Here is a 14809-nt window from a genome sequence, read left to right as displayed (position 1 = left end):
CTAGTGACAGCCACGGTAGCCGTGGTGACTGGAAGTGTCCCCATATGGCCCTCAGGTAGACTTAGGAGAGCAAGAGCTCAACATGCCCACGAGTCTGCAAAGGAGGCAGAGACGGAGGAGGGGATGGGAGGTAACATAGGCCAGAGGGAGGTGACGGAGGGACTGGCAGGGGGGACTTACTCTAGCAGCTGCTGGTGGTTGAGCTGGTGCGACGGGGCATCCGGCAGCAGCTGAACGTGACAATGCGTCTCCCCAGGCGGTCGTCCCCTGCAGGGGCAGACACAGGTGTGAGGCAACAGTCACCTTCCTGGGAAAACCCTCAGGCATAGAACTGGGGTGGCCCTGGACCGGCACAGCCTTAGCTAGGAGGCTGGTGACACCTTCCCAATGAGTACTCAGGATGTGTGTCCTGCACAGCACCCAAGTTCATCTTCACAACCGGCCTGTGGCTGGAAGTCATTTCCCATTTTACCGATGGAAAACCGAGGCTGCTGTGCTAGGTGGCCAGGGTCAAGCCACACCACTGGCTGATGGCACCTGGGGTTTAGACACATCTGACTTCAAAACCAGAGCCCAGCTGCTCTGCTGCCTCCTCCTCCCCACAAAATTAAAGCCTCCCTCCCTCCCCCTGAGGGTTTCCCTAGGACTCTGTGCCTTTGAGGAGGCCAGGGTGACAGTTGGCCCCAAGTGGGACCCCATGTCCAGTACAGGAACCCTCTTGGGAACCCTGATGCTCGGTCCTGCCCCATCATGGCTGGGCCACCCTGTGCTGTGGCTGTCTCTTGACACATCTGTCCATGCCCCATGCAGGACAGCCATGGGACTCTGGGCTAGCTGCACTGCTTAGTGAAATAAAACCAGGCAGCGTCTTTCTGGAGGATTGTCCTGTTCTAGGTCCCACCTCCCACACCTGTGGCAGGAGGAAATGTCAGGAGAGCCATATCCAGGCCCTGACAGTGTCCCCAGTAAGGAGGGTGAGGGGAGACTTCGGCTGTGACTAAAGCCATGTCCTGGGAGTGACGGCCTATTGTCACAGCCTGCCTGGCTTCCTGGGCCTCAGAGCCTCCTCACTCACAGCCCTGGCTCAGAGTCACAGGGAAGAAAAGAACAGGCACCCCTGCTCCAGACACTTGCGACCTTTTTTTTTTATTACAACTAAACACAAGGACACAGGTAAATACAATCTAGACAGATGCCAAGGTGCAGAGGAGCAAGGACTGGGGCGGCAGGGACGGAGGCCAGCTCCATGATGGGTCCAAGGCCAGGAGAGTCTGCTTGCCAGGTGCCACATCACTCAGCTTCCAGGACCCTGCTGCAGGGGCCATCTTCACTTGTTGGCAGGCATCGTCCTGTCCTGGCAACTCTGCCACCTACATGTCCTTCCCAACTGTCCCCGGCCTCCAAATTCCACCTTTCCTTCAGCACCCCTCTGCCGGATCTGCTGCCCCAGCCGTGGCCTCCAGGCTGCAGCTCCCACTTGATTGTGGACACACAGGTGTGTGCAAGGGTGACTACTTGGCCACCCTGAGGACAGGAACAGGCACAGTAACAGTCTATGTCCAAGGTGTTCAGCCCGTGTGCTGAGGGGACTACAGTGAGCAAGGGGCACGACCCTGGTTTCCAAAGGCCTCTTGTTCCTAGGAGACCCCGGGATGGAGTCCAGGGATGGACAAGAAGGCCCAGCCCCTCTACCAGCCCTGGGCATGCACTCTCCGCTCCCTCGTCCTCCTCATGCAACTCATGTCCACCTTGAGTCGAAGAATGCAACCTTATTTGGAAATGGGGTCACTGCAGGAATTAGTTCAGGATCAAGATGAAATCATCCTGGAGTTAGAAGACAAATGCACAGGAGGCAGGAGAGGCTGGGGGCACGGCTCAAGTGGCAAAGTGTGCTTGCTCAGCAAGTGTGAAGCCCTAAGTTCAAACCCCAGCACTGCAGTGGGGTAAGGGGAAGAGGAACAGAGGCAGAGAGACAGGAGGTAGCATATACCTGTAATCCTAGCATTCAGGAGGCGGAGGCAGAAGGACCATGAATTCAAGGCTAGGCTTAGCTATACAGTGAAAGCATCTTTAAAACAAACAAAACAACAACAAAAAACTGAAAACCCCCAAAACAAAAAAGAGGCAAGGGAAGGAGTCACTGACACAGGAGGGAAAGTAGCTGTGAGACAGCTGCTGGAGGTGGGGATCATGGTGACACAGCCACAAGCCTGGGAGAGGCCTGGGCCAGTTTCTCCATGGAGCCTCCAGGAGCCAACCCTGCCCGCACCTTTGTTTCACACTTTTTTTCAGAACCAGGAGAGCAAAGGTTCGCTGTTTTAAGCCCCTGGTTTGTGGCACTTTGTTCTGTAGCCATGGGAGCAGGACACCTGGACAAGGTTCCTTTCTGCAAGCCTCCTCAGACATGGGGTCCTGAGTCCCACAGATGATTACACACGCATGCACAAGCATGCACACATACACACACACAGGCCTGCACACGTGCAAGCTCTCTAACGTCCCTGTCTATCTGGGAGAGCTGTTTGTTATTTACAGCACATCCGAGTCCTCCCTGGAGCCCGGAAGCAGCGCCGATGTTTAGAATTCTAGAGCAATTAGAGCTGCAAGTCTAGCACCCTTTATCTAGCAGGCTCCTCAGGAAGCTTCAGAGCTAACACTTGAGAGGCTGCGCTCAAACCTGCGCTTTCATATGTGTCTCCTGCCAAGTGGGGACTTCTGGGCACAGCGCCTTCCATGGCTGCCCTGAGAGCACAGGAGTTAGTTTTCCAACCATCTCGTCATGGGGTTCTGTAGCAAAACGTAGTCTGTGCATCCCATGGAAGCAAGGGAAAACGACGATGTGGCTGTGAGAGGCAAAGATTAAGTGCCTAAGTCAGCACGAAAGGGCAGAAACCCCTGGGCACCCCATCTTCAGGATCAGATCAAGTGCAAGTCTCAGGGAACGCATGAAATCCTTTGATCCAAGGAAGGTCAGTTGGTGCTTACTGAAGGCCACTGTGTGCTCAGCTCAGGAGAGGCCAGTCAAGAGGTGGTCCCTACTGGGCCCTAGGGTATGCATGAAGGGGGGATCTTGGAGGACCAGCAGAAGCCCAGGTAGCCACATCTCTGTTGACAATGATCTTTACCTGGGATTGGACCACACTTTGCAGGTGGCGGGTATGGGGTCCCTCCCTTGAAGATGGCCTGCACTTCAGACACCACTGTAAGTTTAGAGGTTCCCAAGCCAGCCCCCTTCTGACCACCAGGATACAGACTTGGGGGGTCCCTCATAGAACTCACAGAACTCAGGAAAGATATGGACGCCCCTCAGCGGGGATGGGTTTCGGTCCAATAAACCCACGGTAAGTTGAACAGATCCCCAGTTGAAGGCATTAAATGCACCTGACCCACCGAGCCCCGCCAGCGCGGCAGCACAGCACACGTGACGCGCCTGTGGCTTCTCCCTTGATGGAGGGGCTGACTGGGAGCTTTGATCACCACTGTCCAGCATGGAGAAAGAGCCTCGTACCAGATTCCGCCAGCCAGGAGGAGATGGAAAGTCAGAACTCCAAGGATGAGTTCTACAGAACGTGCATCACTTTTGCACCAAGGGGGGACTTGAAAAGCCTCAAGCTGAACCATCATATGCTGGGGCTGTGTGTGCTCAACAGTCACAGGTTTATTACAAAGGACCAGCCACAGGACAAGGTCCCGCCAGTCAGGCTGGTGCGCCTTTCGATCCAGAACTTCCATGGGGCCTCATTCCTAGGCATGACTCTGAACACCCCTGACCCTATATCTCCAGCCCTTCCCCTCCCCGTCCTTCAGCCTCCGACCAGTCTTTCTGATGGCAGTCTGAACACTAAGTGACCTCCCTGTCATTACTACCTAGACACCTGTGAATACAAATACATTCCAATACATTCCCACCTTTCGGGAAATTCCAAGGGACTCAGAAATGGGGACAAAGGCCAGCTGGGTCCTATATCATGTAGCAAGTCATACAGCAGGGGCACAGGAGCCCCACCCTCCAGGCACAGAACGGGGACAGGTTAGGGGTGCATCCGAGCTCAGCTCCAGTGAGAGAGAGAGAGAGAGAGAGAGAGAGAGAGAGAGAGAGAGAGAAGCAGGTGGACACAACAACACTGGCTCCCAGGACAACTGGTGAGCCGAGGGCCAGCAGGGGGTGCTCAGAGGCCAGGGCAAGAAGCTGTGTGGTTCACAGGCTGCAGGCAGCTGAATGGGAAATGATGGTGGGAAGGACCCCTTATTCTGTTGACACTGGGGAATGATAAGGAGGGTGAGGACAAGCCCAAAGTGTCATTTGGAAGGCCTATGACCACTGCCTGGAGGACAGCTAAGGCAGGACCTACTGAGTGGAGACTGTGAGACAGAAGGCAGTGAGGAGATGGGGGAAGGCAGAAGGTCCCCCAGGACTAGGAAGTGGCCAGGGAGGGGCAGGGAGGAGGCAGGGTTGGGGAGGCCTCTGCTCCTGGGGATGGGGACGGGGAGGAGATGGAAGAGGAGGAACAGCGTGTGCCTGTGTGGGTGAGGGCTGTGGGGCACGAGGTGGGCTCTGCAGCATGAGGCAGGGCTATAGAAGGTCTGAGAGTCCCACACAGAGGTCATGGCCTGGAATGCTTCTGGGTGTGGAGAACAGCTGCCCAGGCCCGGTGGATCCCAGGGACCCGTCCTTCAGGCCTGGGGGTGGGGGTGATGAGATGTGGTCCCTGCCCCCAAGGAGTGCACCGTGAGTTGAGTGAGTTGAGTGATGAGGCAGGAAGGCAGATGCCCACGTCAGTGAGCACTCAGTGCCCAGCACCTGGTTACCTGGTCAGCTGGGCCAGGGAGTGAGGAGGAGTGCCTGTAAGGATGGGTTCCTACCTAATGAATATGGACCCAGCTCAGTCAGCAACTGCTTATGAGGTAGACTGACCACACTGAGACCTTCCAACTACCACCTGCAAATGAGGGTATGGAGCAGTCCTGGGCAGAGCACAGCACGTGCAAAGGCACCGGGACAGGAATGAGTTGGAAATCCAGGATTCACATCAGAGCGGGTCCTGTTTTCCCATGGGGGTCCTGCTTCTACAAAGCACTGGTTCATTCACTCACTCTGATAAATACTAGTTGAGCACCTGCTATTTCAGAGGTCTTGCTTGGCGCCGAGCTGTGGGAGTGAGCTACCATTACAGGCTTCTTACTCTTCCTGGGCATTTTATTTTCATATTGACGAACTTCTAAATGTCCTTTGAAACTAAAGTTTCAGCTTTGACAACCTTGAACCTTAGAGCAACTGCAGCAGTTGGTGGTTGAAGATTCCCAGAATAAACAGTTAAAAGGAGGGGAAGGCAGAAAGAACAAAGGCTACAGGCTTAGCCTTTCCCCTCCCTGCCAGGCAGCCCAAGGCCAGCCTCTCTGGCCACCTGAAATGAAAATAAAACTGACCATGAAGGGCCACGGGCAGGGGTCAATCAGTAACCTGAGTACAGCCTTGGCAAAGTGACGTACACAGTAAGCACTCAATAACCATGACCTGCCAGCATGCACCAGGTAGGACACTGGGGCTTCCAGGGACACTGTGTCCTATCTTCTTCCAAGTGGGGAAACTGAGGCCCAGGGGCCAAGCGAGTGTTGGGGTGGGATTGCACTCACAGCTGCTGATTGAGGGTGCACCCTCCTCCCCCTTGCGTCACTGAAGCTCTCAGCGCCCTCCCCAGTTCCCCAACCTCCCTGCTGCCGACACAGCCTCCCAGCAGTCGCCAGGAAGCCAGGAACACACCACTCTCCCCTTATGAAGCCATCAGTGCTGCATCTGTCATGACATCAGTCAATATGACAAACGTCCCTTCGTTGTTCTCAGGGAATATGGGCCAGCGTATCCAAAATAGACTTCAAGATGATAGAAGACAGAAGGAAATAAATGCTAGCCACAAAATGCGAGTTCTACAAGGCACGGGATGAATTCATGACCCGTTTCTCCTTGCACTATTTACAACACAGCGTCACTCACTCTCTGTGGACGTCACCACTGCATGTTTGTCACCAGGCCGAGGGAGGGATGAGGGCGTTGATCTGTTTTGCATTTGACTTTTGTTTGAAAGTCACTGTAATGGCTTCGGCAGGAGTTGAAGGCATCGGAAGACATGCAGGATTTTTGTCATCCTAAAAGAAAGCCTGCCATCCTCTGCGGGCCATGCATCGTGAGGTGGACTTGAGGATGGTGGACATCTGTCATCTGGCAGGACCAGGTTTCGCATACCCTTCTTTTCCTCTTCCTGCCACTTGCCCTCCACATCTCTGAGATTCTGCCCCTGCCTCCTCTGGTTCTCAGGTCAGAACCTCTGTCTTCTGGTCCTGTTGTCCACTACCTGAGCCCCAGGCCCATGTCAGAGCTTCTGACCCCAAACAAACTCTGGTCCACGATGACCACCTTAGAACCCAAAGTCAATGTTACTTACAAAGACTGCTCTGGAGTTAAAACTCTACAGAGCTTCCATTCAACCAAACACATAACCACTTAGGCGGGGAGTGTCACTGTTAGTTTTGACAAGCCTCCAGATTTGGTTATAGTTCAGGCTGCTGGACTCCAGGGAAGTGGCACCTGGGAGGATGTGGGAAGCCACTTGATAGGGCCACACCTGGTGAAGCTTGGAGAATGTAGGAGATCTCTTGGCTGAGGGGCCCCAGAGGGAAGGGAGGCTCTGGGCCTGAAATGTCCCCTAGGCCTACCAGAAACTCAGGAGCAAGAGTGAGAGTCAGGGACCAGTGGCTAAAGCTGGCAGCCAAGGTGAGGCCCTGGGAGGAGAGAGGGGGTGGCCTGTTCCTGGCAAGAATGACCCTCAGTGAGGGACACCCAGCCCCCTTCCCCCTGGGCACTCCCACTGGACCTCATAGAGGCGGACCTTGCTCTAACCTCTTCTTTAGTCCATGTCGGTTCCCCTGGGTTGAAAACCTAGGGTTTCCTTGAAGTGCTCCCAATTGTAAGACCTACCACAAGTGCAGGGTTGGCCTGGTTGGTCTGGTCCTCTCTCCAGGACTTCCCCTGGCTTCTCCTGATGACTCCTGGCTAAGGGTGCATCTTTCAGGATGGCCCCAGGCCATTGGATGCTCTTCTAAGATGATTAAACTTCTCAAGAAACTCTCTTCAAAACCTTTGCTCCAAGCCAGGTGCCAGTGGCTCACACCTGTAGTCCTAGCTACTTCTGAGGCTAAGATCAGGAAGATTGAGGTTTGAGGCCAGTCCAAGCAAACAGTTCATAAGAGTCCATCTCCAAAATAACCAGAGCAAAATGGGCTGGTTTGGCTCAAGTGTTAAGAGTACCTTATATGCGAGCAGAAAACCCTGAGTTCAAACCCCCCAAAAACCTACCTTTGCTCAAGCCAGGCATGGTATTGCACATCTGTGATTGCAGCACTCAGGAGGCTGAGGCAGGATGATTCTGAGTTTGAGGCCAGTTTAGGCAACATAGCAAACTCCTGTCTCAAAATCAAACAATAAAAACGTTGTTCCAAAACAAAAGAACTACCTAGACTCTATAGGTCGCCATCTGCACTCTATCCTTCAGGAAATCTATAGCAGTGGAGACGTGGTTCAAGTGACAATTTCCTAGTGTCTCTGGAAGGAGCCGAAGGCATACCCCCCAGGTGGCCCAAAGCCCACCTCCAGAGTATCCACCAGCAAAGCAGGTGGAGGCCAAGCCAAAGAGGCCAAGTTACTTCTCTTAACTTCAACCTCATCCCCCAGACCCTCATCCCACGCTGCAAGGGACCCCTCCCCATTCAGGGGCTCAGCTGGGTCTCCAGCTTACCATCTGAAAAGCTGTCTCCCAAAAGTATCCCTCCCTCTGGATTCCCCAGCCACGACAGCTCTTCTCAGCTTCCCTGACTGCATGTAGTAGCTGCCATCAGCATTCTCCATCCCACAGAACAAAATAATTCTAAGTCACGAGTCCAGTTTCGTCCTCTAATTGGCCCCAGAGTCACCATGCCAAGCGCAAATTCCTCAGTGTGCCCAACTGGCCTTTGAGAAGGTGCTTCCTGCTATGTGACCACCTTTCAACCCAAGAGAAAGGACCAATGCCTAGCCGTTTGTAAGACATGCACTCTGTACGTGGAGACCCACACAGGCTGGAAGAGCAAGGATGGAGAGGTGTACCCTGCCAGCTCCAAGGACAAGAAAGCTGGGATAGCTGGGTGGTCATGTTAACATCAGAAAAATCAGACTTGGAGACAAGGAAGACACAAAGAAGGCCACTTATCAACAATAAAATGACCAACACATCAAGAAGACACACGATGCCAAGCATATGTGCTCCTAGTGACAAAGCATCAAAACACATGGAGTGAGCAAAGCATGGCAGTGCACCTGCAATCCCAGCACTTGGGATGCGGAGGCAGGAAGATCTGCCTGAGCTACAAAGTGAGCTCTAGACCAGCCTGGGCTATGTAGAGAGATCCTGTCTCAAAAACAAAACAAAATAATGCTCCACAAACGAATAAACAACCAAACACAAATGGAACAAGGATGGAGAAAACCAAAGTCCAATTTTGGGAGCGTTGAACACTTCTCTGCTGGTAAAGGACAGAGCACACAAAAAGGAAGGGTGGAAAAGATGTAACAATTGAATTATCAGTCAACTTAACCTGGCTGAAAGTCATAGAACGCTCCACCCAACCATGTAAACACACAGTCTTTTCCAGCACACAGGACATTCTCACGGTAGGTCACGTACAAGGCTATGAGGAGGTTTTCAAACCCCCAGGTCTCAGAACTTAGCAGGACTCTAAGGTTACTATTAAGGACCTTACAGAGGTTTTTAAACACATATGGGTTATAGGGGCAGCAGAGTGGCTCAAGTGGTAGAGCACCTGCCTAGCAAGTGTGAGACCCTGAGTTCAAACCCCAGTCCCACAAAAGCAGCAACAACAAAACTGTAGGTTATATCTACAGATCTCTGCCATGCTAGAGACCTAAAACAGAAAACCTTAAAATACTTATTCAGTCCTTTAAAAAAATAAGCTTATTCTTTATTAGCATAAATAACATACTTTTATGCCCCATGAAAAATATTTTCTTCCTTGCTTTGGTTGGGTCGCGCTAGGTCTGTGTCCCCCATATTTGGCCTAGTGTTGTTGCAGGAGGGCTCAGACAGAGGCCAAGAGGGCACCAAAGCTTTTGGGAAGCAAGTTTATTAAGCAATCCAGCAGTGACCCAGTGGACTCAAATCCAAAGGCTGAGCACCGAGAACGAAGGGGACTTTTCTTATATACCGTTTAAAAAGGTTATAGAAATGGGGGGAGGGGTACAGCTTGTCCCATATATAATCACATGTCATTTCATTGGCTGTTTTAACCTCTGCAGCGAGGTGACCCTTTTCTGGTCTCCAGGTAACATTCCCCAACTCCGGTTTTCCTTTGTTTCACTGTAGCACTCATGAATCTCTCTTCCCCTTCCCTGCCTTCCTGCCACAGTCTCTCCTCCATCAGCCCTTTCTCTAGAAAGGACACTAGGGATTTCAAATGACTGGGTGCCGGCTGAACCCCTGTGCTCTCAACGCTCCTCCTGTACCAAAATATTTACTATTCACGTTTCAGGGATCTCCAGATGAATGTCACGTTTTGTCCATCACCTCTGAAGGCTCCAGCTCCTTGGAGGTGAGAGCCAGTGGTGACGGGGCTGCAGGGGACCTAGAGGCAAGAGTTAGGGTCACTGTCCACATGAGAGGCACACACCGAGGGCCTGATCCTGGCTTACGTTAAAGTGAAGTGGTGCGTTCCCTGCAGACGTGGACGTGGGGTTGCTGTCGTCTCAGTTTTACAGATGTCTGTTGCTCTGGCTGAGATATGTTTAACAGTGCCCTTAATTAATAAACCAATCCACTTAGCAGGGCTTCTGCACTGCACAGAGTGATGGGATGACGCCCCACGGCTTCCCAGAGCCTCGGTATCACTTTGACCTGGACATCACTGCTTTCTCAGGACACCGACTCCTGTTAACGGCTTTCACCCTGGGGCACAGCCCAGCTGGGGAAGGACAGCCTTGAGAGCCCACCCCAATCCCACGGGACCCAGAGAAAGGCCTCACTGCCCAGTCTGGGCACCTACCTGCCACCTGCAGAATGCCATGTCTGGCCACATCATAGAACGGGTGACTTTTATTCAGCGCAGGGTCCTGGCCAGCCATGGGCACCACTGAGAGCCTTGTCACTGCCTCCCAGCAGCTGCCACCTCCCGGTCTCTTTGCAGCTGCCCTGAGGATTAGAGGAAGTCAGTTATATTTGCAAGCAAGGAGGGGAAAGAGGGGCCCTCCTGGGTCCTTTTATAAGACTCTACTGTACACCTGCCTCTCCTGCACCTCCACTGTGTGCCCACCTCTGCTGCACACCTGCCTCTGCGGCAGACCCACTGTGTACCTCTGCTTCAAACCTTCCATGTGCCCTCCTCTGTGCAAAGTCACTATGTGGCCATCTCTGCTGTGCACCCACTATGTTCCCTCCATAGTGAGGAGTTGGGCTCGATCCAGGGAGGCCCCTGGAAAGTCCAGTAGAGGGTGGGGAGGTGAGCTGAGAGCAGTAAGCAGGAGCGCCTGGCCCGAGAGATGGAGTAGGGTGCGCTGCAGGCTGCAGCCAAGCCACCCAACCCCACTAAGAGCAACCGACCTTGAAATCCACGGTGGGCCGGGTCAGCCACGTGGACCCCCATCACTGGCTCTGGGAGACTCTGGATGTGTGAATAGTGCTCAACAGACTTGGGAGTCCTCGCCCAGCCAAACAAGTTACCATAGGACCCAGCGCCTTGGCTGGAATGTGACCCCAAATTTCATGTGCTAAAACTTAATTTGATATGCTAACGGAATTTGGAGGTGACCAGGTGAGAACGTCTCTGGATTGGTGGATTAACAGGTTATCAAGGGAGAGGCTTTGCTATAAAATCAATGCTCCCTGACACACTGGCTGTCTCACCATGCGATGTCCTCCACCACGTTACAGTGTCGCCAGGAGCCACAGCAGGTGTCGGTGCCACGTGCTCAGGCTTCCCGGCCTGCAAAACTATGAGCCAAATACAGCTGTTGCATTCTGCCTCCCTCCTAGGTATGTGCCCAAGAAAATGGAAAACAGGGACTCAAAGCAAACACGCTTGTGCATGTGCTCAAAGCGGCATGCTGTCCACAACAGCCAAAGAGGGGAACAGTTCACATGTCCCTAAACAGACGAACGCACGGGCAAAACATGGTGTATAAACACACAGTGGAGCATTATGTGGCCACAAAAAGGGTGGAATTCTAGCACCTGAGACAGCATGGATGAACTTGAAAACCAGGTGCCAGAGCCAGTGAAAGAAGCCAGACACAACCGGCCACACACCATACGATCCTTTTGCTTTGGAACGTGGGAAGCGGGAAAGACGGAGAGCAGATGCGTGGGAGCCGGTGCGGGGAGGCAAAGAGGAGACTGCTTGATGAGCGAGTACTGGGTTTTCTACTGAGGTGATAAGAACATTCTGGAACTACATAGAGGCTGTGTGAGCAAATACTACGTGGACAAAATGCCACAGAACTGTGCACTTTAAAGTGGTTCATCCCACATGACATGAATTTCACCCCAATTAAAAGGAAAGAAAAGCATGCTGCAGTGGGCACAACTGGAGCGAAGCAGGGTGAGCCAGGCGCTGGCCACCACCTGCAGGAAGTGCCACCACTGCAGCCTCTGAGTCTGTCGCCATCGTGTGACCCACAGCCCAGGTGAGGAACATGTTACAGTTGCTGCCGGCCTGAGGCAGTGACAAAGCAAACCCGAGGAGACTCACAGCCCTGGGTGGCACGTCCAGCAGCAGACAGGAGATCTGGCCCACTCTGTGCTTGGGTGTGAGACTCGGGGTGTGTGGACATGAAACAGGGTACAGGAGGTGACTAGGTTCAGGGCTGCAGCTTCAGTAGGCTCCTAAGATCTCTTGCTATCAAACCCCGAAGAGAAATCAGCCCCAAAGGGGAGAATTAAACAGTCCAGTCCCCCTCACGGCAATAGTGGTGACAGTCATGGCCCCTATGCACACACAAATCCCGGTGACCTGCCAAGACGCCCAGACCTGCAGCCAGGGAGGGGTGTCTCCTGCACACCTGCAAGACAAGTTTCTCTCAGTGAGGGCCTGTACCCTCTAGCACATTCTTCATCACTCTGAGCCTCAGTTTCCCTGTCTGTAAAAAGGGGACATGGATCTGGCATCTTTCAGGGTGGCCATAGTAACCCAGGAGGAAGCTCTGTGTGCCACCAGGGATCGTTTGAATCTACACAGGAAAACAGTCCCCACCGGGCAGGGCCTGGGGCGGGGGCGAAAGAAGACCCCCTACTTCATGATATAGAGCTGGAGTTTTTCAGCCATGTGAATGTTTCATCTACTTGAAACAGTAAACACACCCAGTGACCCCACAGATGTGGCGGGAGGGCCCATGCACCTTGCTCTGTGGCTCCAACCAGGACCTGTCCTATGGGCGGGGACAGCTGCCTGGGGGTCCCAGCACAGGGAGTCTGAACACCCTGGGAAGAAGCACCTGGGAGTGGGGCTCCGGGGATCACTGCACACACAGCCCTCGAGATGTAGGTAGTACAGGATATGCCTTTCCAGGGACCTCCTTGTCCTTCCCGTTTCTCCCCTTAAAACAGAAAACAAGCTGCCAATTAAACACCAGAATCTAATTTAAAAATTATAAAACAAACTCTACAGAGCCTCGACTCAGCTACTCCAGTGCTGGACCTGCACCCGGGTAGCAAGTGGGCCTCGGCGTAGACACACTCATGTTCCAAGCAGCGCTAATAAAACGGCCCCAAGCTGGGTGTTCCCAACTGACCCCCCACTAACAGATGCAGCACAAAGAAATGGGGCCCGCCCTGAAGTGCAGCACCAGGCACTGTAGCCACCCACAGCCACCTGTGCCAGTGTGGAGGGTCTCAGGAAGACGGCGAAGAAAAAGATAGGCACTAAAGGTTCCAGACTGGGTTTCCATTCAAAAAATTCCAGGCCAGGCAAGGGGAGCCTGTGGTGACCGAGGTCAGCAAGGGAGGGGCACAAGGAGCCCAGGCTGGTCACCTTCTGCTTCTGGGTCTGTTGTGTGTGTTCGCTGGCTGGAAATTCAGCAAATTTAAGGGGTTCTGATTCATCTGGTATTCAGGAGGCTGCCTGGGAAGGAGGAAGGTGACTCCTGTGAATAGGTGGGGGCAGCAGACAGCTGGCCAAGTAACCCCAAAATATCTGTTGCAGCTTGTCGTTTGCAACTGGTGTCCCATCCAGTTGCTGGAGGGAGTGACCCACCCAGGCCTCACTCACTCTCAGTACCGTGACACTGACAAGTTTGTGGCCCCCTGGGGGGGTGGTTCAGGCTGAGAGGGGCCTGGATGTAGAATAATCAGAATGGAGAAGAGTGCTGACGTTCCCCCAAATCCAAAACGTGGAAATGGACAGAAGTCTGGGACTTCACCAAAGGCACATTGGACAGGGGTGACCACATGACACCCACGGCACGAGCTCTGCCTGCAGTCCAGGCCTGCAGTTCCATGGAAAGGGAGTTCATGGCCAGAAGCTGGTGTGAACAGCTGCCATCTTAGCCCCCAGTGTTCTCTGGCACGTGCCAGTGACACAGCCACCTTCACACACACACACACACACACACACACGCATGCATGTACACACGCAGCCCGTGCAATGATGGGACTGTGACCTGAGTCCAGCCAATCAGAGCAACAAATGCCTGGAGCCACAGAGAGGAGCTCAGGAGTGATCACATGACCCAAGCTGGCCCAATCACAGTGATTCCAAGACCTCTCCAAAAGCAGAGATGTTTTAAAAATTGTCTTCTGCAGATCTAAACCTAGGAGGATATGGGCCTTGTACTCCCAAAGTCCACTACGTGGAATGAGCAAAAGGAAGCCAGGGGCAGAAGACAGGTCTGAGAGAGGAAGAAAAACCAAGTCCCCGAAACACTGCACACTGGATCCAGGAGTACCCGTGTGAAGACCCCAGACATTCCCTCTTCTGCTCAAGCCACTCTGGCTTACAGATGACCTGCCCTATCTAACAAAGTGAGTGCCATCTTTTTCTTTGAAAAATTAGAGCATGTTAAAAAACTTGGTGAAATCTGCCTCAATATTCTCTACTTTAAGAAAACATTGACCAATGCATTCCAAAAATTATTTTGGCACAAGCAAATGAAATTCATTTCTGAAAAACTTTTTTTGGGGAAATCTGGCAGTCATCTGAGATAGAGCACATACCCACTGCCACCACTTGCCCTGAGCACAGCCCTGGGTCTCAGGCCCCCTCTAAGGATGGCATAGGAAAGGCAGCCCCCCACCCCCACCACCCTGTGCTAATTCAGCCTGGGGATGTGCGGTCCCCAGTTCTAAGCCTCTGTTCCCTGCAGATAACGCAATCCTTTAACGGATGGTTTGCTCCATTTGCTGCTGCTAAGTCCCCAGACCACCCTCTGACCCACAGCTTATTTCTAACTGGTGAGATGACACGACACGAAGGGAGTTGTATTTTAACGGGGAAAATGACTGCCACAGCTGAGCTGACTCGATGTTTCCCCGTTCCCTCCAGTCCCCGTCACAGGTAACTCATATTTTATAGTCAGAGTCGTGTTACATGCTCACTGTGTAATTGACTCTGTCCACTCAGCACCCATGCCAACCCAGAGCATCCCACAGCCCAACTACTGAACCCAAGGCCCAGGCCACAGGGGAGCCCAGCACCCTCTAGGCGGGACTGACTGTCCCTTGCTGCAACGGGGAGGCAGACTGGGGGACAGGTAAGGAACGGAGGTGCCCATCATGCC

The 14809-nt window shown here is 53.2% G+C and overlaps 1 protein-coding gene across 1 annotated transcript in view; it reads right to left on the bottom strand.

Moving 5' to 3' along the window:
* The window catches only part of Arhgap8 (Rho GTPase activating protein 8), a 62124-nt gene that overhangs the window by 30588 nt on the left and 16727 nt on the right, over positions 1–14809 (bottom strand). Inside the window, 3 exon segments of the mRNA XM_074084673.1 lie at positions 181–217; positions 220–267; positions 10087–10232. Of these exon segments, the coding sequence (XP_073940774.1) occupies positions 181–217; positions 220–267; positions 10087–10165 (164 nt within the window). The 5' untranslated portion in view covers positions 10166–10232.

Source organism: Castor canadensis, chromosome 8 (assembly GCF_047511655.1).
Source record: "Castor canadensis chromosome 8, mCasCan1.hap1v2, whole genome shotgun sequence".
NCBI classification, from domain to species: domain Eukaryota; kingdom Metazoa; phylum Chordata; class Mammalia; order Rodentia; family Castoridae; genus Castor; species Castor canadensis.
This window is presented reverse-complemented; position numbering and strand designations above follow the sequence as displayed.